At 37.9% G+C, this 23,385-nt stretch overlaps 1 protein-coding gene across 1 annotated transcript; it reads left to right on the top strand.

Annotated features, from left to right (window-relative positions):
• The first annotated feature begins 6,944 nt into the window (after positions 1-6,944).
• Positions 6,945-22,966, top strand: LOC108532991 (aldo-keto reductase family 1 member C1 homolog). The gene is made up of 9 exons (XM_017877311.1): positions 6,945-7,204; positions 9,316-9,483; positions 10,329-10,445; positions 11,708-11,785; positions 12,233-12,355; positions 15,188-15,297; positions 15,574-15,739; positions 18,846-18,928; positions 20,702-22,966. Exons 1-9 carry the CDS (start codon positions 7,121-7,123, stop codon positions 20,742-20,744), a joined length of 972 nt encoding a protein of 323 aa, XP_017732800.1. The 5' UTR covers positions 6,945-7,120; the 3' UTR covers positions 20,745-22,966.
• Positions 22,967-23,385: the final 419 nt, after the last annotated feature.

Here is a 23,385-nt window from a genome sequence, read left to right as displayed (position 1 = left end):
TTTTCCTTAGATTTTCTTCTAGCCCTTAATAGTCTCAGGTCTTACATTTAAGACTTTGATTTATTTCCAGTTGTTTAAAAACTTGCAAAGCTATTTTGAGGTATAAGCAAGGTTGCAAATATCTAACTTTTGAAAATATCAATTTTCATTATGGTTTCAGGGGTTAGGATTGTATTATCACCAACATGCATTTTACTAGAAAAGCTTTGCTAAGGTCACTCATGTTTATTCCCTTGCCCTTGGCATGAGCTACAGTGGGAAGAGTGCTGCAACCCAGCCCTAGCCAATGCCACATGAGAGGGACTGTGCTGCAGGCTTCTGAGAAGGTTTCTCTCACATCTAGAAGAAGCTTGTAAGATGCAGCTGCCCCTCTTCTTCAAGTGGCTCTTGTCCTGTTGCCCTGGGGGTTCTAAAATTGCTGTAGCAGCCTCCACCCAGCCTGAGGATGACATCAATGCATAGAGGAAGAAGAGTCAGGAAAAGATGAGAGAAGTTACAGATGATCCTGGGCAATCCCCAGAGCTTACCATTCCTTAGACTTCTTGATATGGTGCTAACAGATTTGTATGTGAAATGAGACAGTTTCCTGATTCCCCTTGCAGGACTTGCGACAGGGGTGTGGCTCACCTGTTCAAACTCCTTGAGGGAGAGGGAGCATGGAGATGGGCAGGTGCACAGGCCAGGGCAAGCGCTTTGGGCTCTGGCTCCATGATAGTGTCTAGGTGTGAGTGACTGCAACCACAGTGTTACAAAGCTCTTTCAGCTTTGCCATCTGCAGACAGCTTGAGACTGCAGCTCCATGGACTCTCTGACTTATCTCAAAGGCAGAGGGCCAGTGTGACAGCTTTCTATATCCCAAGCTCTTGCCAGGCATCCCAGAAGAGTCAGATCACATGTGGGCTCAAAGGATGAGTGCAAGATTTTATTGAGTGGTAGAGGCAGCTCTCAGCAAGATGGATGTGGAGCCAGAATGGGGGAATGGAGTAGGAAGGTGATCTTTCCATGGAGTCAGGCTGCCCAGTGGCCAGACTCTTCTCCAATCCCCCAAGGTCAAACTCCTTTCAGTGTCCAATGTCCCTCCTCTTCTCTCTTTCTCTATGTCATTGTTTGCCATCCATCTGGTTGCCTCCTTGTCTCCTCACCTGCTGTTCTGCCCTGGATCTTAGGTTTGGGAGTTTATATAGGGACAGACTGGAGGCATGGTGGGCCAAAAGGCAAATTTTGGGGGCATGAAAACTGAAATGCCTGTTCTCATTTAGGGGCACAGGTATCCAGACTGGAGGGTGGGGCCTTTGCTGGGAAATCACCTCTTTCTACCCAGTTTTCCCTGTCTCCTGTCCATATCACATGGAGCTTTCAACCATTCAGATATTTAGGTTTTCTCACTTGCCCTTTATTGCCTAATCAAAACAACTATAAAAAATGAATAATTTCTCTTACAACTTCACTGCTGCTTGACCTATCCAGGGTGGTCAGAAGCGTGCCTCAAGCTGCCTGAGTCAACCTGACTGCATTCAACTCCAGTAGATGTAGGGTGAACATAGGTACTTGAGAAATAGTAAAATTAACAAACAGCTGCCAGAAGGAGGCAGGCATCTCAAAAAACTTGGTTGGAATCGTCACGTCACCAGAGGTGAACACGTGACACAGTTGTTTCTTCAGGAGTCACTCTATGAAAAAACTGAGCCAATGTGGTATTTACTTTAAATTTCATTGGTTGGCTGAAATTTCATCTAATGTCATAATTAAAGTTCCTACATATTGCCCTTTAGGTATCTCTCTCTTTCCCCAAATTCTTCTCAGGGCATCCGCAGTTACCTCTTCCTCCTGCACAGCCTCCTCCACAGCCTCCCAGCTCTTCCTTTTTCCTCCTGCACGGCTTTGGGCATCCCACCGTTTTCCCCAGTAATGAAGCAAACTGTGAGTTTCCACAGCCTCTCACAGACATGACTTCACCCACAAACCTCTGTGAGACTCAAGTGTACCCCTTCTTCTTCACATAGATCCTCTTCACCCCAGAGAATTGAGTCAACCAAACAGGAAATCTCAGGACAAACAGTGCTGGCAAACATCATTTTGTTTAAAGTGTCATATCAATATATATTTGTTGAGAAAATATTTGGAGTTCTTTGCAAACTGTAACACTTGTTTAGAAAAAAAGGGAGAAGAAATTAGGATCAGTTATTTCTTGAGGCACATGAGCGTTCTTTATGTATGACTCAAGGACACCCCACTTCTTTCCTCCCCGGTCTTCCATCTTCCATCTGCTTTCTTCCCTCTTCCCATCTTCCTTTCCTCATGTTCCTCCCCCTCTCCCTCACCTATAGGACTGAGACTGCAGTTTCAGTGGGAAAGATCAGTTTCTTTCCCCCCGATTGTATACAAGCTGTGGAAAGTTTTAGTTCTTGTCGACTCCATGACCCACACTAGTCAGGCAGAAGCCCCCGTGTACAATGTACCCCTTGAGCCTTGGCAAGGTGCATGACACACACTTGGTCACTGGAGAAATGATGAGTAGAGAATGACAAATAGAAGAGGGGAGCTTTGAGCCTGAGCTCTCTGGAGCATAAGAGTGGTTGAGGTTTGGCAGTTGCCACCTAGATTTCAGACAGTGTGTCAGGAATCCTGGATGCCCAGAAAGAAACCTGTTCCAGGGCTGGAGCCCCAACATAGAGCTTTTACCTAGGCAGTGTTGAGCAATAATATGTGGTTGGAGCTCTGCAGAGGGAACCCATAGGTGCATTGCGTAACGAAGCTGTGGGAGAAAGGTCTCACCCCTAAAAATTCCAGAATTATAAATCTACCAGCTGCTTACAACTTCAGCCTGGAAAAGCCAGGGGCATTAAACTCCAAACTGTGAGAGCAGCCATGTGGGCTGCACCCTGCAAAGCCACAGGTACAGTGCTGCCTAAAGCCCCAGAAGCCTACCCCTGGCACCAGTGTGCCCAGAATGAAGAATATAGGGTCACGGAAGATGATTTTGCAAGTTTAAGATTTAATTTCTGCCCTGTTGGGTTTACGACTTGCATGAAGTCTCTTCTTCTTCTCTTTCAACTGCTATTTCCCTTTTGAAATGAGATTGTTCAACCGCTGCCTATAAAACCTTTGTGATTTGGAAGTAAATAACTTGTTTTTGATTTTACCGGCTCATAGCTGGTAGAAATTTGTCTTGGATCTCAGATAAATCTTTGCATTTTAGACGTTTAAGTTGCTTCTAAACCTGATAAGGCTTTGGAGATTCTTGAGATAAACTGGATTTTGTTGTAAGAAAGAAGTTTATGTCTTCAGCTTTTTGTTCTTTATATACTCAACTAACAATATTTTGGGGTTTCTATGATTTTTTGCTGAAATTTGTATTCCCTTTTTAATGTATCTTGTGCATAATCTGTAATTATTTTCTTTGTAGTTACCATTGAAATGACATACTGCATCCTATAGTTATACCATGCAGATTGAAATCAATGTGAACTTCGATTCCTTACAAAAACTCTACTTTTCCACAGCTATGTTTCCACTTCACATTATTGATGTCACTAATTACAACTTTATATGTGGTGTACATGTTAACAGAAATGTATTCTTATTCGTACACATTTGTAATGTAAATCTTGAAGAAAATGACAGTAAAAAGCAAACTTTCACAAATATGCGTTTCCACATTTTTCTTACACCTACCTTTACGAGAGGTCTTTATACCTCTATATGACTTCATGTTGCTGTCTAAAATTCTTTCCTTTCAAAGCGAATTACTCTCTTTAGCATTTCTTGTAGAGCAGTTCTAATGGCAATGAACTCCTTCAGCTTTTACATCACATAGTCTTAATAACTTTCTAATTTTTAAGAAATAATTTGGCTGGGTGCAGTGGCTAATGCCTGTAATCCCAGCACATTGGGAGGCCAATATGGGGATTCATGAGGTCAAGTGATTGAACCATCCTGGCCACTGTGGTGAAACCCCATCTCTACTAAAAATACCAAAATTAGCTGGGTGTGGTTGTGCCTGTCTATAGTCCCAGCTACTCAGGAGGCTCAGGCAGGATAATTGCCTGAACCCGGGAGGCAGAGATTGCAGTGAGCTGAGATCGCACCACTGCACTCCAACCTGGTGACAGAGCAAAACTCCACCTCAAAAAGAAAAAAAAAAATTAAAAAAGTTGGAATAATTTTTTTTTGCCAAGTATGGAATTATTGGGTGAAATTATTTCTTTATTGATCACATTAAATATATCACCTACTATATCTTCCAAAGACTCTCATAAGAAATCTGTGGATCATCTTGTCCGGGATCCCTTGCACCCCATGCATCATATTTCTCTTCCTGCTTTTTATTTTCATTGTTGTTGTTGTTTTAGATAGAGTTTTGCTTTTGTTGTGCAAGCTGGAGTGCGATGGTGCAATCTCGACTCACTGCAACCACCGCCTCCGGGGTTTAAGCTATTTTCCTGGCTTAGCCTCCCAAGTAGCTGGAATTACAGATGTGTGCCCCCATGCCCAGCTAATTTTTTGTATTTTTAGTAGAAATAGGGTTTCACCATGGTAGCCAGGCTGGTCTCAAACTCCTGACCTCAGGTGATCCACTCACCTCAGCTTCCCAAAATCTCTTGCTATGTAAAGATTCTCTCTTTGTCTGGCTTTTAGAGTTGGATGATAACACATACAGGTCTGAGTCTCTTTGAGTTTATGCTATATGCAGTTCTTTAAGTTGCCTGAACTTGTAGATTCTTGTCTTTAACCAATTTGAAAAGTTTTGATGATTTTATTCTCCAAATAATCTCTCTACCATCATGGATTTGCACTTCTCCTTCTGGGAATCCAATACTATCATACTGGTTGGCTTGAAGGTGTCCCATAAGTCTCATAGGACCTGTTCCCATTTCTTTATTCTTGTTTCCTGTCCTCAGACGCAGGAATTTCAAGTGCGGTATCCCTATGTGCATTGAACATATCTTCATCCTTCTCACATTTGCTATTGAACCACCCGCTGGTGAGTTTTCATTCAGGTATATTTTTTTTAGCTCCAATTTGTTTCCTTTTCTTTTTTATAGTTTCTGTATTATGACTATATTTTGATTTTCTTATTTTTTTCAGATTTTCTGTAGTTCTTAATCCATAGTTTTCATTAGCAATTTTAGCATATTTAAGACAGCTGTTTAAATGCTTCTCTACTAATTTTAATGCCTGTGATTCTTCAGGAATGATTTCTACTGATTTATTTTCTTTCTCATAATGAACTGTGATTTATTGTTTCTTTATATGCCTGGTTATCTTATTTTATTTTTTTGAGCTGGAGTCTTGCTCTGTCACCAGGCTGGAGTACAGTGGTTCCATCTCGGCTCACTGCAACTTCTGCCTCCCGGTTTCACATGATTCCCCTGCTTTAGCAGGGGAATCCTGAGTAGCTGGGACTACAGGTGCTCACTACTATGTCCAGCTATTTTATTTTATTTTGGATTTTAGTAGAGATGGCATTCCACCATGTTAGCCAGGATGGTCTCCTTCTCCTGACCTCATGATCTGCCCTGCTTGTCCTCCCAAAGTGCTGGGATTACAAGCATGAGCCACCGCACCCAGCCTGTATGCCTTGTTATTTTATTTAACTGGGCATTTGAAAAAATAAAACATCTTTTTTACTGTATATAGATTTGTTCTCTCATGACAGTCATCAACTCATACGTGTGTCAGGTTCTCAGTCAAGGCATCAGCCCCACATAAAACCTCAAGGCCTTCTTAGTTTGTTTCTGAACATGCACCTACATGGATTGTGTTTGCCATTTTATTTTTCCCCAAATAACCAATGGCTTTTGAATCACTTAGTATTAAAAAATTTCGCATCCCAGTTTTTCCTCAATGGCTTAGATGGACTATTGCATGTCTCTTCCCCTAGTCTTTTGCCTGTAACATCTGTATGTGCAGAGTCACCCTGAATCTCTGAGCCACTCCATAAATAAGTTTATTTCAGTCAATTTTAGATACTTTCTGGTGTTTCCATGAGTCATATGGGAGTCTTATAATCCACCATCTCATTGAAAAATTTCCATATCTTTATAATATAACATTTATGTCAATGTATAACAATTTACCTATGTTTCAATTTCTTTTTGTTTTATAAAGAAGCAAATAGAAGCAATCATGGCACTGCAAGTTGTGACTACTCCAAGATGTGAATCATGCATCGTGCAAATTACATTCATGTTCTAACCTGCCCTGCAAAAGGAGAATGAAGTGAAAATTATCCCATGTGAGGATTATTCACCAGTTTATACGTCATTAGTTACCAGTTTTTCCTTATGAATAAGTTTAACAATACTATAAAGTATATCTAATAGTTACCAGGTTTTGGCTTGTTACTTTTGATAGTAACTCTTAAAACTGGCTGGAAAAGACAAATAAGATAAGGCACAGTTTACATATTACAAATTATATCCAAAGTCCAAAAGCTGTTAATAAGAAATCCTCCAATAAAACCACATCAAATTTTATTTTTTATTTACACCCACATCAGGATTACAAATTTATCAGGACTGTACCTTGATCAGGAAGGGATATTTCTCTCATAAGGCTAATAAGAAAGAAACAATAAATTTGCTGATGAAAAAGTAACACATTTTAAAATTTTAAACTTTAATTTTTAATTGAGGGCAATATTTTAAAGAAATGCTCATTAGTCGTTCCTTTCAATTGTGTGTGTGTGAGAGAGAAAAATGAAATCTAGTCATTTCAAATGCTGTAAGATACAGAAGGAACATCATCATGGCACAAACCAAAAAGAGCTTTGTAGCTCCTTTTCTGTAGTCTTATGTAAAGTCACCATTTGTTCTCAAATCTCTTTGAATAATTTATATCATATATAGAGAGATTTGGAACAGCAAAAATACTTCTGAGAGAAATTAATGAGTGTATCATGCCCACCTGATAATTTACTTATGAATTTTCTTAGATAAGAAAAAGTTGGATTGGATTCCATTTTTATCACTGCCTGTGTAAGACTGCCTCTGTCCCTCCTCTCACATGCCATTGGTTAACCCACAGACAGTATGTCCAGGGATGTTGCCAGCTAATTGCTCTTATAGCCTGTGAGGGAGGAAGAAAGAAACATTTGCCAACCAGGCCAGTGACAGAAATGGATTCGAAACATCAGCGTGTGAAGCTGAATGATGGTCACTTCATGCCCGTCCTGGGATTTGGCACCTATGCGCCTGCAGAGGTAATACTAATGTTTTTAGTGTTGAGAGTTTAAAGGAGCAAAGCTAGAGTAAGTGGAAGCTAGAGTAAGTGGAAGCTAGAGTAAGTGGAAGCTAGAGTAAGTGGAAGCTGACCAGGTTATCGGGCTTGTGTTCCCAAGTTACTCTGCATGACTCCCCTTTAAACATCAGTCTTTGTTCCGCAATGCAGTCTGGTCACAGGGTCACCTACTGCTTATTTGGGGCACTGCTTTGTCTTCTGTTTATGTTTGTTTCACAGCTTGTCAGAGTCTATAAAACTCAGCAGAAAGAACACGGCCTGCCTGCTCCCTCTCTTGAAGATTGATTGCAATGGGAGTGGTTTCTCTGATTCTTTGTATAGTTGAACAGATATTTACTTCTTCCAAGAAGACACAATTCAGAGGAATATTAATGGCAAAAGTTAGTGGAGACGGATTGCATGAAATCTGTTGGGAGAGTATCACTGTTCTGTTGGGCGGCCTTGAGCACCCAACTGTAATACTAGAGCTGGACTAAAGAGAATTTCCCATGTGCTACTCTCAGCTCTGGGAAAATTACCTGAAACAATAAAATATCCTCATTTTAGGAAAAAAAAAAAAGTAAAACCTAACAAGGGAAGTTTAAATTCTTTGTCTTTGTTAATATGGGTCAGATTTGTATAAAAATACTGTAACAGAGAAATTTCTTGTTTCTCTGACGAGAAAATTAATGGAATAGATTTTATTTTCTAGACTTAGCTATTTCTACACTGGAGGAAAACTTGTATCTCAAGACTGCCGTGGGAATACAATGTGTGTGAATAGGGACTAGTTATATAAAATTTGAGTCTCGCATTTCTCATCTATAAGATATAAGTATTTACAAAGGGACATTTTGAAGGCCATTGACAGGAGTGGTTTACTTTAATATAAATTGTCACGGAGAGGAAGTAAAGATGAGAACACCACTGAAGCTCCAGCTTTGGTAAGCCTTTGAGTGCTCGCACAACAAAGAAATGGTCAAGGATGGTATGAGGCGTGGGCTGTGAGACCCTGTACGTAGTTCCTTGCAATTTCATGGTAAAAAGAAAGCCTCTGAAATACTTTCAAGATGGGAAAATAGTTTGCTTTGTTTCTGCTTTTGTCATGTAAAAGATATACTTTCAAATCTGTATCTACATTTGTTAAATAAGTCAATAATTATAAATTTCACTGCAATCATATGTTTCCTAAAAGACTTGCCTTGAATTTATGGAGCTGAACCCCATTTTGCTAATCACTTACTCCCTGCAGTCTATTTCTTATATATACAAATCAATATCTTTAGTGTATACATCTTTACTACTAGTATTTAGTTCTGTCATGTAGACAGAATGGCCAAAGACTGGTTAGAAAAGACTTAACGTAATAGACTGCTATCCATAGACAGGCCTGTTTCCAGTATAAACCTGCCGGTATCAGATAAGGTGGATTTCTAACTATTTCCTAGCTGATAAGAGTGGTGGTTCTACGTAACAGTTTATGTAAACTGCGGAGTTTCTATGCACCTGCTTTCTTTTGGGGACTGGAAGTGTTGGTCTGCTAGGCAGAGTGAGTCAACGTAAGCAGTCCCAGACAAAATCTTATTAATGGAGCATGTAGAGAGCATCTCTTGTCGACAACAGTTCACATACATTGAAAAAATATGATGCTGGATAAAGTCAGTGCGTTCTGTGCAGCAACAGGGTGGGAGAGGAATCACAGGAGCTTACACTGCATTCCTTCATAATTCCTTCCATGTGGCTATTTCCTCGTGTTAATTTCACCATACTAAAAATAATTAAGATTATATCTATAACTAGAGGTTGCAGCCTGTTAATTTTGCCAAAAAAATCACTGAACCTGAAGTTGTTTTAGGGATACTTCTAAGCTACTGGTCAAGCAGTGATTTTCTGGGACTGCAGAAGTTCCTGCTATGCCCAACTTTTATTACTAACAAGGAAAGACCCAGACAGACTGGGATGGACTTATGATTCCATAGACAGAACTCATCCAAGAAAGGAGGAAAAGGTGATTTTTGTAAACGTTGCTGCTTGTGCCTGAACTAACTCTCAGGCACATCAGTCAGAAAATACTACCTTTGGTTGCTCCCCTAGGTTCCTAAAGATAAAGCTCTAGAGGCCACCAAACTGGCGATAGAAGTTGGGTTCCGCCATGTTGATTGTGCACATATTTATAATAATGAGGCGCAGGTTGGACTGGCCATCCGAAGCAAGATTGCAGATGGCAGTGTGAAGAGAGAAGACATATTCTACACTTCAAAGGTACTGTGCCTATGATGAGCTTGTGTGTACATGTGTTTATGGTGATTGTGTGGAGGTGGCAATTCTATGACTGGATCCACAGTTGAGGGCGAATTGTGCTTATTCATTTCAATTTATTCACAATTATTCATGTATGAAAAGTAAAATCAAAGGCAGAAAATGAAGATGACTTTCTCATCTTTGCAGTGTTCCAACTCATGACTTCGAAGTCCCTTTACTCTTTGAGGTCAGCACAGATCAATATGGTTTAACATAGACTATAGAATCAGAGATAACCTTAATCAAATTATGTTATGTCTTACCTCCTGGGTGAATTTCTTACATTTGTTAGGATTCTGAGTTTCCATTATCATATTGATCAGAAAGAGAGAAAGAAAGCAATGTAAAAGAGCTCTGTGTGTATAAAACAATGATACCTACATTGTTTTAAATTGCGTCCAGCCCAAGTTAACATATTAAAAACTGTATTTGCCTCCTCAGTTTCTAAACCACAAAGATACTTATTCTTGCCCATTGGGCTGAATTGATGAATTACACTACTAACATGAGTTGTAAAACATACCAAAGATAATTCAGATAATGGGTATGCTTATGATTTGATAACAACTTCTACCTTTGGAGTAATTTCACTCTTTCATTCAGTATATGTACTAACTATATATCCAACATATTACAAAGTTCATCAGGATATGGCAGAACAAAAGGCATCACAAGAAGAGAGAGAATAATTTTGCCTGTGGTCATTAGTTTTGAGGTAGTAGAAAATGTCTAAATATTAGGTAGAGCAAACTAGTAAAATTGGCTCAGGTTTTCATTACACAACTTCCTTTCTCTCACCTCTGCAGCTTTGGAGCAATTCCCATCGACCAGAGTTGGTCCGACCAGCCTTGGAAAGGTCACTGAAAAATCTTCAATTGGACTATGTTGACCTCTATCTTATTCATTTTCCAGTGTCTGTAAAGGTAGGCAGCTTTGTGATCAAATTTATTTCACTTTTGTTGTCATCATAAATGTTGTTTTCATGGACATTTGAACTAAGCATTTTCTTAGGAGGACATAGGGATTATAACATGGAAGAAGAGCCCTAAACATAACTCCTAATTCCCTTTCTATTGAACACATTTTGAATCCGTACTTCCGTGATGCATGTCTACAAGAAAAGAGTGCAGAATCCTCAAACTGTCTGCTTTAAAAATTTGAGGAAATGACAATCATCTTGAAGGTACAAGGTCTTAGTTATGACTCCTGAGTTCACCTCTTGGAATGTTCACAGACACAGAGTTTCATGAAGTTGTGGTGTCCAGAAAAGCTGTTGCATATAGGGTGCACAATGAGTTTCCATCCTCTTGACTCCTATCAAGGGGCAAGAACTCAGTCCTGGAGTCTCTTAAACTACAAATCTTCATGAGAAACTGTTGCTTCTGCGTCATCTCTTTTCAAATTGAGTTTTTATTCTTGCTTAGTGATGAATTCTTGTGTCATTCATAACTTTTGTTTTAAGGTTACGGAAATCTCCTTAGGCTAGTTAATGCAAGGGTGAGTTAGGTATGAAAGTCAAAGCAATGGCTACATTAAGAATTTCACAAAATCTCTAAAAATAAATCCTTTCTCCATCCTTATCTCTGCTTTATTACAAAAGGCTTTTTAAATATTTGTTCCAACCTTTTTCATTGGTGGTATTTATGACTTTGGAGCAATTTCAGGCTCATGGTCACTACCATGAGCTCCTGTGCATCTCCCAACTTCCAAACTGGCCTTGAAAACACCTCCATTGACCATGATTGGTTCATGGTCCTGTCCATGGAACATCATATGTTCAGGGAGATAAAGAACTCTGATAGTAGCATCTGGGTCAAAAGTAATATCCATTATTCCTGAATATTAAGGTCTTTTGCAGTTGAAGAGAGGTATTGCCACAGAGAAAATTATAGGAGCAGAAGAAAGTAATGTAAGTCAATGATGACACTCCATTAGCAACAAGAAAGATGGTATTTATTTATACATATAATAGTTATAAGAGATTAGAAGAAGCCTGTCTCCTGAAGACATTCCTTATACCTTCATGTGTAGCACACTTTGTACGTATCACTCTCTGGAGCATTGCATCACCTACATCATGGAGGATTAGTGTCCTTAAATGTACCTCAGAGTATGGCTATGTGTGGGGAAATTTATGTGGAGAAATTGATTTGTGACATCACTAAATTGACTGCTTCTACTTCAGCCAGGTGAGGAGATGATCCCCAAAGATGAAAATGGGAAAGTACTGTTTGACACAGTGGATCTCTGTGCTACGTGGGAGGTGAGTGCTTGGAGGAGAGCACAGATAAGAAAGATGAGATAGGAGACATCTGATTCCTATCTTCCAAGTACAAGAATGGAAAATGCACCATTGGATCAAAAATTTAGGAGTTTTACAAAGGTAGTTTTGTGAGCAGTGAAGAAAAAGAAATGACAGGCATACAAAAGAGAGAAGTGGAGGAGAAGGGTTGGGGGTAAGGAGAACTGGGATTTCTTTCCTTGCCTGTGCACTAGACTCTCCAGTTTCCTAAGGAGGAAACAGAAATCCTTACTCTTGCAATCACTATCTTCCTCCCCAATTTTCTCATTTATTTTCTCCCTTTCAAGAATCACGGCTAGCTAGTCGATTGTCATATCTACACAGTTGTTGCTTTCACAGTTCTACGTTACATTTATCTTGATCTTCAGTCAACTACATAAATGACACCTCACAATTCCTTTTTCCCAGGCCATGGAGAAATGTAAAGATGCAGGATTGGCCAAGTCCATCGGGGTGTCCAACTTCAACCGCAGGCAGCTGGAAATGATCCTCAATAAGCCAGGGCTCAAGTACAAACCTGTCTGCAACCAGGTGAGCGCCCTCAGCCTCCTGTCTTTTCTGCTCTTCATGCCCCTCTTTCTGTCCTATTGCCAAGTATCCATTCATTTAGTCCCACTGATCTTTGTAAAAGAGAAGATTCTAGAGAGCAAAGCCTCTGTTTCAAAGGGCATAGAGGGCTCTTACTTTACCCGGCTTAGGAAAGTCTTACGAAAAGGTGTTGTAACTTTGAAGCTGAATTGTGAGTTATATTTAGGGAAAGTCAGTCTGATCAAGGAGGCCAAGGATTGCCAATTAGTCTCAGGGAAAGGTGGACTTACCCCTAAGCTATGAAAGATGACCCAAGAGTGGATGGGTGAAGGTGATTTGGATGGAAGTGTGCATAGATATGAAGCCATGAAAAGATGGAATGAGCAGTACATAAGGAGAGAGTGAGAGCAAGAGAAGAGAAATACTAGGGATTTCCAAGGGGTTCAGATGTCTCAGTGCCTCTTGGTATCTCTGCTTTCACACTCCTTGACCAAGGGCATAGATACACTAAAAATTATCTGCAGACAATGAAGGTCATCCATGGTAGAAAGAGAAAATGACCTGTTTACAGAGATATCTGTTCACAGTGGATGAAATCAACACTGAGAAATATTTAGCAGAACATCGAGCTGGCCAACGACTGCCCCGCTCCTAGTTGGCTGCTGTTCTTTGGAGTCTGTCATGCAATCAGCTGCTTAAACACATCTATTCTATGCATGGTTCTTTCATAGCCTAGAGATAATTCCACCTTATCCCTGAGCTCTGATTGTTGATTCTAGGCCTCTTTGATCAAATTGACTGCCCCCAAATGTTATACACATTTCAGCATTAAAGTCACTACACCTTTCCCAGTAACTTACACTTTTTTGTTTTATTTCATTTTTAAAAACTTAGAGTCAATGAGTAAAGATCAACAGTGGAAATACATAAATGCATACAATTTATGAATTTGGTATAGTGATATGGTGCCATGATAATTTAATAAAAGCATTGAGAAATTAATGTTATTTTAATATTAGTAGTTCCCCAATTTTATTATGGCAATTTTCAAACTTTCCAAAAATTTGGTAAATATAATACTGGAGACTTATGTTACCATTTGTATTCAAAATTACTAACATTTTGCAACGTTATATGGGGTATATCTGCATAAATACATATAATGTTTCTAGAACCTCTTCAAAGTAAATTGTAAAGATGCCAATTGACCCCTGGAGACCTCTCCAAGCATGTCACAGGAATGAAGATATTCTCCCAGTTACAGTGTCATTACTGTATCTAAGAACATCATCTACAGTGCCCTCATGTCATTTGGTATCCAGTCCATATTTGAATTTTCCATTGTTTAATCAAAATGTCTTTTGTGGCTCTTCTTTTTTTAACTAGAATTCAATTGTTTTTATATTGTTGTATTTTGATATCAGTTAACTTGTTTTTCCCAGTTATTGAAAGTTTCTGTAAATTAAAAGTTAGATGTGAGTATTTTATTACATTGATTTAAATCTTTGGGGCAAGAAAATGTTTTATCATGCCGTGTTTTTCAAACCGCCCCACACTAGACTGCATACAGTCACAGATTGCCCCACTATTGGTGAAGCTAGTTTTAAAAACGTGCTTAATGTAACAATGGTCACATCTATTGTTTTAATACATGTTTTCTCTTGAACAATTACTAGTAATCTGCTGGGAGCTAATTCTCAACAGAAGTAGTCATATTCCCATGACGCATTTTCACATATGATTGAGTATACATCAGTGATTTGAACTTTTTTGTACTGTATTTCTGTTTTCTTCTTTGTTATTTCTTATTTATTATTTCCTTGGTGTTTTTACATAATCATTTCAACCACTTGTTTAACTATTCTTACCTGACATTTAACTAAAAGTAATTTCTCAGCAAGTAAAAATAATACACTATTATTCCTCTAAGTCAGGGTAAAAATTAACTTCTTCCTTCAATTAGCAATGTATTGTGAATGTAATTACTGTAATGACCACTATCAGAGTAGACAAATGTTGTTGTTCATTTTTTCATTCTCGCACTAATTACTATAGACTCACGGATTTTGTGCTATGATTTTTAATTCATTTTACTTATTTTTAATGCTCACATCTATTCAGTATATCTATCTATCTATCTATCTATCTATCTATCTATCTATCTATCTAAAAGAAGAATTTGATCAAAGACTCATGAGGGCAAGTATAAAAGACAAAGCACTCGTTTCATAGGAAACCCACTGGTGACATTTGGGATGTCACCATACAAATCCATCATACAAAAAGGAAAAGTAATGAAAGACTATGAAAGTTATCAGTATTTATGTGTATATGTATATTTTCTAGTTCATCTATTATATATATATATCATAGATGGCATATATGATATGTATGTTATATGTCAGATGAATTAGAAAACATTCATATATATGTATGCATTTTTGGTGTCAATTAAGAAATCAGTTCTTTTTTCTTTTAGACATGCTTTCATGAGTCTTTGACCAAATTCTTGATTTCTGGCACAATTTGATGCCTAAGGCTCAAAGAATCTTACTTCATCCCAGCTCTGAAATTGGCCATGTCTCCTTCTAGTGGTCGGAATTATTGAGAAACCAGGATAGGGTTCGTAGAGGTTGCTTTTGCTCAGAAATAGCATTTCGATTTTCTTAGGAGAGAGGGATATAAAATTAAGTTGTATGTAAAACATCATTTTTTGGCAAATACTCTCTGTTCAAATTTAGTGCTCTACATTATACAGCTTCTTTTACTTTGGTGATTTTAATATTAATACAACTTTTGGATTATCTGATGCTTTTCCATCTTGCTCATTTGCAGGTGGAATGTCATCCTTACCTCAACCAGAGAAAACTGCTGGATTTCTGCAAGTCAAAAGACATTGTTCTGGTGGCCTATAGTGCTCTGGGATCCCATCGAGAAGAACAATGGTAGTAAGAGATACAGGAAGTTTACTTAAAACACTGGTTTGCTAAAAAAAAATAATGAATCAGATCATGCTGTTTCCTGGAGTTCACTCACAGCTGACTTGGGGTGAGGGAAGAATTTGCATTTCTGACAAGATCCCAGCTGATGTTGAGGCTGCTGTTCAGGGGCCTCACTTGAGAAGCTCTGGTGCAGAGTGGACGCCTTAGTCTGTTTAGGGAGCCGCCTAACAAACTGTATCCCCAGCCTCAGGACTTCAGCATTTCTGCCTTTCCTTCCAGGGTTGACCAGAACTCCCCGGTTCTCTTGAAGGACCCAGTCCTTTGTGCCTTGGCAAAAAAGTACAAGCGAACCCCAGCCCTGATTGCCCTGCGCTACCAGCTGCAGCGTGGCGTTGTGGTCCTGGCCAAGAGCTACAATGAGCAGCGAATCAGGGAGAACATGAAGGTGAGGAGCCGGGCTGTGAGCCTCAGGACTGCTGCACAGTGTCCTTCACACGTGTGCTTCTTGTAAGGCTCTCGGGACACCCTTGAGCCAGCTCCATTTCCCTGTATTTCCTATGCATGAATTCTTTGTGTACATCATAAGGATTTCTTCTACTCTGGCACAGGAGAGGCAACACAGGTGGAGAGAAATAGGATGGGATCAAAACCAGAGATTTGAATTAGCGTTAAGTCAGAGATATCCATATCCCTCTGCTAGGGATATGTCCTTTTCTTTATTTTCTATAATGAGGTATTTGATTAGATGTTTTTTAGTCTCCAAATCATCGTGAATTTTTTTTGGTTATTTATGTAGTATAAATTCCTTATATTTATTCTCTTAGAATTTTGTCTTTGTGAATTGTTTGTTTAACTCTGCCTTTTTTTTTATGAGGTGGTTGTTCGTCTTTATTTTTATGTGTAGGAGACCATATTTATTCCAACATCTAAGGTTATAAGCCAAACCCAGTTAACACAAAGGCTTAATGCAAAAGCATTTGTTGAGCTCAAGATTCCATGGTTAGAAAATTAGCCTGGGCTCAGCCTGAACTCAGTCCAGTCCTTCTGTTCCTGGCCGGGCTCTCATGTGTGTGCACAGCAGTGAGGCAGCTCTGCTTCAGGATGTCCATGGGGCAACTGTCTGAGCGCCCCCCTCTCCCATGCAGTTCTTTATCCTCCAGCCATCCAGCCCAGGGTTCGTCACAGAACTGGGCACGACCCTAAGGCAGTGAGTGGACACGTGCAAAGCCTTTTCATGTCTAGGCTCAGAGCTGCCAACCATTGCTTCTGGGAAATTCTATCACCTAATGCAAGTTATAGGATAGCTCAGACTCAAGGGGTGAGGAAATACACACCACCTCTTATTGGAAGGAGCTGGAAATTCATATAAGCAAGCAAGTGGATACAGGGACATGTGATTGTTAGAGGGTATGTTCCTCATTAATCTATCAGTTATATGATATGTGTGAAATAATATATTAATAAGTATATGTATGAATACGAATATATGTAAATTGATGTATTATTTCATATATTCTCAAGAACACATCCAAGTCTCTAATGAATATCCAAATACATACATATGTATGTTTGTTTACTCATTAGTTATATATAGATACATGAAATATGCATCATATATGGTATATATATATTGTAAATCCTATGTCGTATATATGACATATATCACATATATGTATATGTCACTATTTTCTAAAACCTTAAGTAAAATCAGTGTAGAAATCCATAGGATACTCTGAAATAATGACACAGAGCATGAGAAAGAAAGTAAAAAATGACAATGAAACAATAGATGAATCTAGGTAATGGCATTCACTATATGATTTTAAAAATATTTTTGGACATTAGAAAACTGACAAAACAAAAAGGAAATGTTATGAAAGACTGTGGAAATTATCAGTATTTATATATGTGTGTATGTTCTTTAATTCATCTAGTATACATAGATATATATATGACATATGTGTTACATATGTTAAATTAATTAGAAACCACATATATATGTATTTATTCTGGATATTAATTCTTTAGAGACTTGAATGTATTCTTGAAATAACGTCTTCCAAATTTTACCTGTGTTGTCATATTCTCTGTGGTTATGTTTTCACAGACAGAAGTTTCTATCCTTCATGGAGACTCATTTTTCATGCCTCTTTCTTGTGGTTGGTGAATTTTGTGTCTTATCCTATATTGGGACTATCACAATATTTTACTGTTATCTTACAAAATTATTAATATTCTTTCCTTATAAATTTGGTTAATTCGAATGGGACTGACTTTTTAAATACTATATGAAATAAGGATCCAAACATGCATACCTAATTTTTGAATTTTTAGCAAAATTTCCCACCAGCATTTATTGAAAAGTTCACATTTGCTCACATAACTTGATTTTTTACCTGTAACGTATATGAAATTTCCATGAACAATTATCTGGCCTCTCTTCCCTCTTCAATTAACTTATTTACTTTTCTGTACTATGATGTTAAGAAGTAAGTTTCACTTCCAATATGTTACAAATATTTTTCTAACTTCTTCATTTATTTAATAATATCTTAGCTATTCTTGACTAATGTGTTATTGAAAATTTTGAATCATCTCATTAACTTCCACAAGCAAATAAATGTTTTAGTCTCTTCTTGACATTGTAATAAGCCTGCAGATCAAGGTGGAGAGAACGAAATCTTTGACAATATGGAGATTTCCAATCCATGATCATAATATTAATTTCCCACTTATTAATAAATGGTATTTAAATAAATATAACATTAATTTCATAACTTTCTCCATTACTGATCATTATAATAGTTTTTGATAACTTTTCATTTTGTTTTGTGGATTTTCCAATATTAGAAATGTTAATAGAAATATTAAAAGAATAATGCAACACATCCTCTTACCTAGATTCATCAAGTGTTACATTGCGGTTATTTTTTACTCTTTCTCTCATTTTCTGTATTATTCCTTCAGTTTCCCTATTGATTTATATGCTTATTTGATTTAATGTATTAGAAAGAGTGACATCTTTTTGATATTTAGAGTCTCCCAAATTTATGCAGTGAGTACCCATGCTTTTTTAATGTGAAATCATTAATATTTAGTCAATTATAGGCCTGAGTCATGTTGAAAACTAATTTTTCCTATTATACCTGTGCATTGGAGAGAGAGATATTCAACATTATTCATCAAACCTACTAAATTAGGCTAGACATTACAAAATTTGCCTCTAGATTCTTGTGGGTCTTCTAGGTACATGACCCTATCATGTGGGCACAATGTCAGCTCTGTTTCTTCTTCAGCATCTTTTGAGATATTCTCTTTGTCTGCAGTGTTGTGCAGTTTCAAAATACTTTTATCTCGGAATGGATTTCTGCTTACTCTTCGTCTGGTTTTCATTGACCCCTTGAGTGTTTAGAGAGGTCTTTCATAAATTTTGGAAATGTTATCGATTTTTGAAGTATTGTCTCTGCACCCTACTGTCTGACGTACTTGGTGGTTCCCAGTTGGCAATGATGTAATCTAAAAATAATTAAAGTTTTCTATTACTTTGATAGGTGTTTGAATTCCAGTTGACTTCAGAGGACATGAAAGCCATAGATGACCTAGACAGAAATATACGATATTTGACCCCTGTTATGTAAGTAATTTTGGTGATGGGTGTCCTAATTTATTTTCAGAGGAGGAATGTTAGCATGGGTGTTGAGAGTGACCTCCACACCAGGGGCACAGAGGCCAATGTGAGACAGAGGTGAGACAGGAACTTTCTGGACCTCTCCTCATGGATTCACTCCAGAGCCCTGTTCTCTGGCAGGGAGAGAGGCCCGGGGTCAGTGTGGTCAACCTGTCCCTCTGCTCTCATGACTCCCTGGAACTCTCCAGAGCAGCCAAGATCATTGCTGAATCTGCACCTTCCATGTAGGGTGCCGTTTGTACTACTGTCTCGTGTACATACTGCGGATATTGCCCATGTGGTCATATTAGATGTTTCCAAATTTGTGCTTATATGTTGCTCTTCCCAACCTGCTAAATATCTTACCAGATCAAAGGGAGTTCCATCAACCTTGTGGGCCAGGTTCCAATTCCCACCTACTTCACGTGGAATTGCTTGCTAGATCCTGTCAATTAAGTATTTTTAATCATTTCAAACCTTTTTTGTGCCTTTCTTTGCATGTTTTCCCATGACCCAAACACCGCATTTGCCTCCACAAGTCAGTCTTAGTGGAGCAAATAGGAGCACTTGGCCTTGATGTTCTACAATATGGAGATCTCAGTGCAGAGAATAAAGAAATTTTGAAATCAAATGAAGAGTGTAGATGCAAAAGCACCATTGTTGGAGATAATTTATGACCAATAACAGACGTTTACTGTTCCTCTATGTTCTAAGGTTCTAGGATTCATAGAAGGCTACTCACAAAATGAGGGAAAAAAATAAGTTATGTTCCTGATGGCAGTGGAGATTTTAACAAGTAATAGAGATGATGAGATAATGTGTGAATAAAACAAACATAATGGCAAATCATAAGTACCCAAAATTTGTAGATATTATTACTAGTATTTTATTGATTTAGAGGAAAATACAAAATGAAAAAGGAAATGATAAAAAGAAAAGGAAAAGTGGCAAGCATTAGAAAATTTTACAACCAATTAATATTTTCTGGGATCATAAAATCAATCACTAGTGCTATTTCGGAGAACTCAAATATGGTCTGGAGTAAACCACTTGCCAGCTTCCTAGTGTTTGCTCTTGGTGTAATCACAAAGGATAGGCTCAATCCCCTAATTAACAAGTTGTAACTGTCCATGCGAGCAGTCATTTATCTATGTCTGTATATTTTGGGTTATTTCAACCTATAAAATGGTTGCTGCATTGTAGCTCTTTGGCTATTGGAACCTATATCAAAAACAACAATTTACATTTGTGAATCTAACCAAGTGTGTTGCATATGATAGGCAGGTAGTAGGTAAGATGCATAGAAATAAAATAAAGTATAATTCCTACCAGTATAATAGTTACACTCAAAATTGTCTGTTAGTGATGATCGTATGTCTTGCTTATTCCTCTTCACGGTAAGGCAGAATGAGTTCCTGTTTTTACTGAGAATTTGAAATAGAAAATGTCAGAATATCTCTTTGCTCTGTTGACAGATGTAGAGAAATATGTTTGAACATTTGACTGTGTGTGTTTTATGTGTTCAGTTCCAGGCAGAGGAATAGAATTAAATGATTCTTTATTTTGAAAATACAGATATAATAAAGTCATGTTCATTAAACTAAGAAACACAGATTCTAGAGCAGTCAGAAAATGAACTTCTTAACATCTACACTAGTGGCGGTTTCCTAGAAATCACTGTGCTATCTGCTAGTAGCGGAGTCATTGCCATTCAGAGTGTGCACTTTTTTCTCTTTCCAGTTTGGCTGACTCCCCTGATTATCCATTTTCTGATGAATATTAACATGGAGGGCATTGCATGAGGTCTCCCAAAAGGCCCTACATGTGGATGGTGACACAGAAGATGTCTCCATGCTGGTGACTGGACACATCACCTCTGGTTAAATCTCTCCTGCTTGGCCACTTCATCAAGCTACAGCTAAGCCCATCAGCCAGAAAAGAAAGACAATAATTTTTTTCTCATTTTGAAAAAATTAAATGTTCTCTCCTAAAGATTCTTCACCTACTTTGGTCTCCATTACTTCTATGTTTTCTTTCCTTCTGACACACTAGTGACCCAAAATTGTGATTTGCCTATACGTTTAGGGCCAGAATTGGAAAGTGAAATCAACCATTTAAGATTCATTTCTGCAGTGGGAGTGGATGGAGGTTCACCCTCTGGGAAAGGGGCAGGTGACAGGTGTTTATCAGTCAGTGCCTCTCTAGCTGTTGTTGGAAGAAGCACAGGCAGCATGGAGTCTAGAGGGTGAGTGATATTGACCAGCAATTCATGGGCTCCCTCCAGCAGTGTGAGGGTCAGAGTTTCTGGAGCTTGGGAGGAGGCATCCCTGTGAGAGGGGGCATTAGGGAGGTGGAAGGGCACCCACTAGGCAAAGTGATTAGAAGTCAGGTATGAGGAGGTTAAATAAGAGAGAGTCGAGTACATCTCTGGTTGGAAAAACATATCAGCACCCTTTTTTTTTCTGATCATTATATCTTGTTCATCAAAAGAAACTTTCCACGATGTTTTAACAAACCCCACAGGCCCGTGAATCTTGAGCGGTGGGCCCAGTCACAGTGTCAGTGTTGACCCTATTGGTCTGTGGTAGGGCAGGACATCAAAGACATCATTGACTAATCACATTTCCCTGACTACTTCATATTTGGAAAATATTCTTAGATTGTAAAAATGTACTGTTCATTTGTTATATTCAATTGTTTAAATGTTTTATGCTTTAAACAAGGCATGGTTACAAGTATAAAACAAAAATATTCCAAAACCATTATGTATTGCACTCAAGATTAAAATGGGAAATAATACATCTAATAAATCAAGTGTTCCAAGACTTCAAACTTCTTTTGGAAACTGGGTATGTAAAACAGCACACTGTTTTCAAACATTGGTAAATTGTAAGAACAACTCTTACAAAGGCATTTCATTCTTATACATAATTTTCAGGGGAACTAAGTAAATCAGCTAATCATGAAGACATGATTTTCATTTCAGACAACACTTTTGTAAACTTGGGATGATCTCATGTCTTAATGATCAAAGCATTTAGAGAAGGACAGTGGTTTTTAACCTGGGCACACTTTCTAACATTTACCCTCCACTATTCTTACTCTGGTAGCCACGTTAACCCTGTCAGAGATTCCTTCTCAAGTCATGTCTCAGAGCTGATAGGCATCCCAGCAAGTTTTGCAGCTCACAATTTTTCTGTAAATTACTTATCCTATAAAATTGGAGGAGGCCATAAACTTTGGAGGACCCTACACCAATTTTTTGAATTATTTTTGGCCTACTGTCATTCCGTTGATGATCTTACGTATTCTCTGCATTAAATATCACCTCTGGGCTGAGAAATCCCCCCAAAAAAATTTCTAGCTCAGCTTTTACTTCCAAATCTTCAATGCAAGATCACAATGTGAACTCTGCATTTCTACATTAACATCTAATGGTCATTCACACTTAGCATGTCTCAAATAAACCTCATGTAAACCACTGTCATTGGGTTCTACCTTAATTTTCTGAGTCTAAGGAATGATAATTTCTCATCTCATAAACTTGATTGATGTCTTTGTCAAGATAAGATTGACATTTTGTTAAAACTTAGTAGTCAAGTGTGTAAGGCTTAAGCAAACTTTCATATTTCAAATCGCTTTTGCACGTGTAACTCTGTTTTCAAGATGTGAAATAATCATTAGGTCAGTCATTTGTAAATACGAAAGCTGCTATGGGCTTTTCCAGTTCTTCACCATCCATTTTATAAAATTCTTATTGTTTAAAAAAAAAAGTTACTCAGAATTTCATAAAGTCAGACACCTGATTTCAGGGACACTTGCGATGTAAGAAAATTTTACAGGGACCTCCACTCACTAATTTAACTATTTTTTCTCTCAAAGAAATGCTGAAGGGAGGAATTCAGTTTGAATGAAAGGAAATAGTAACTTACAGCCATGCAGCGTTATAAAGACTTCTTGTAAATGTGAATAGATGGTAAAATATAAAAACATGTATTTTTGAAACTCTGGATTCTACCCATTATTTTTCTTCAAGATTTAAAATATAAATGTCTGAAAATAAGTATAATTCTAAGTTAATATGTATGCATTGTAGGAAACTGTAATTACTGACCAAAACTATTTGAAATGGAGAAAATCTGGGGAGGTAGATGATTTTTACAAAGAATTGAAGTTAAATTCATATTGATTTAAGGAAAATTGTTATAACTTAATAAAGATTTTCTTATCTCCACAGCAATCATAAAAAGAATAATTGTAGAATATATGCAAGAGCAAATCAGAAGGGAATCCAAACGTCATTAAAAAATCACGCAACCTCTCAAAATGGTAATGGTGGACATGAAGGATAGAAAGCTATAAACCTAATCAGAAAACACTGAAAATGCCACAAGTGATTCCTTCCCTGTCACCAATGACAGTCA

Source organism: Rhinopithecus bieti, unplaced genomic scaffold (genome assembly GCF_001698545.2).
Source record: "Rhinopithecus bieti isolate Rb0 unplaced genomic scaffold, ASM169854v2 scaffold_11241, whole genome shotgun sequence".
Classification (NCBI taxonomy): domain Eukaryota; kingdom Metazoa; phylum Chordata; class Mammalia; order Primates; family Cercopithecidae; genus Rhinopithecus; species Rhinopithecus bieti.
This window is presented reverse-complemented; position numbering and strand designations above follow the sequence as displayed.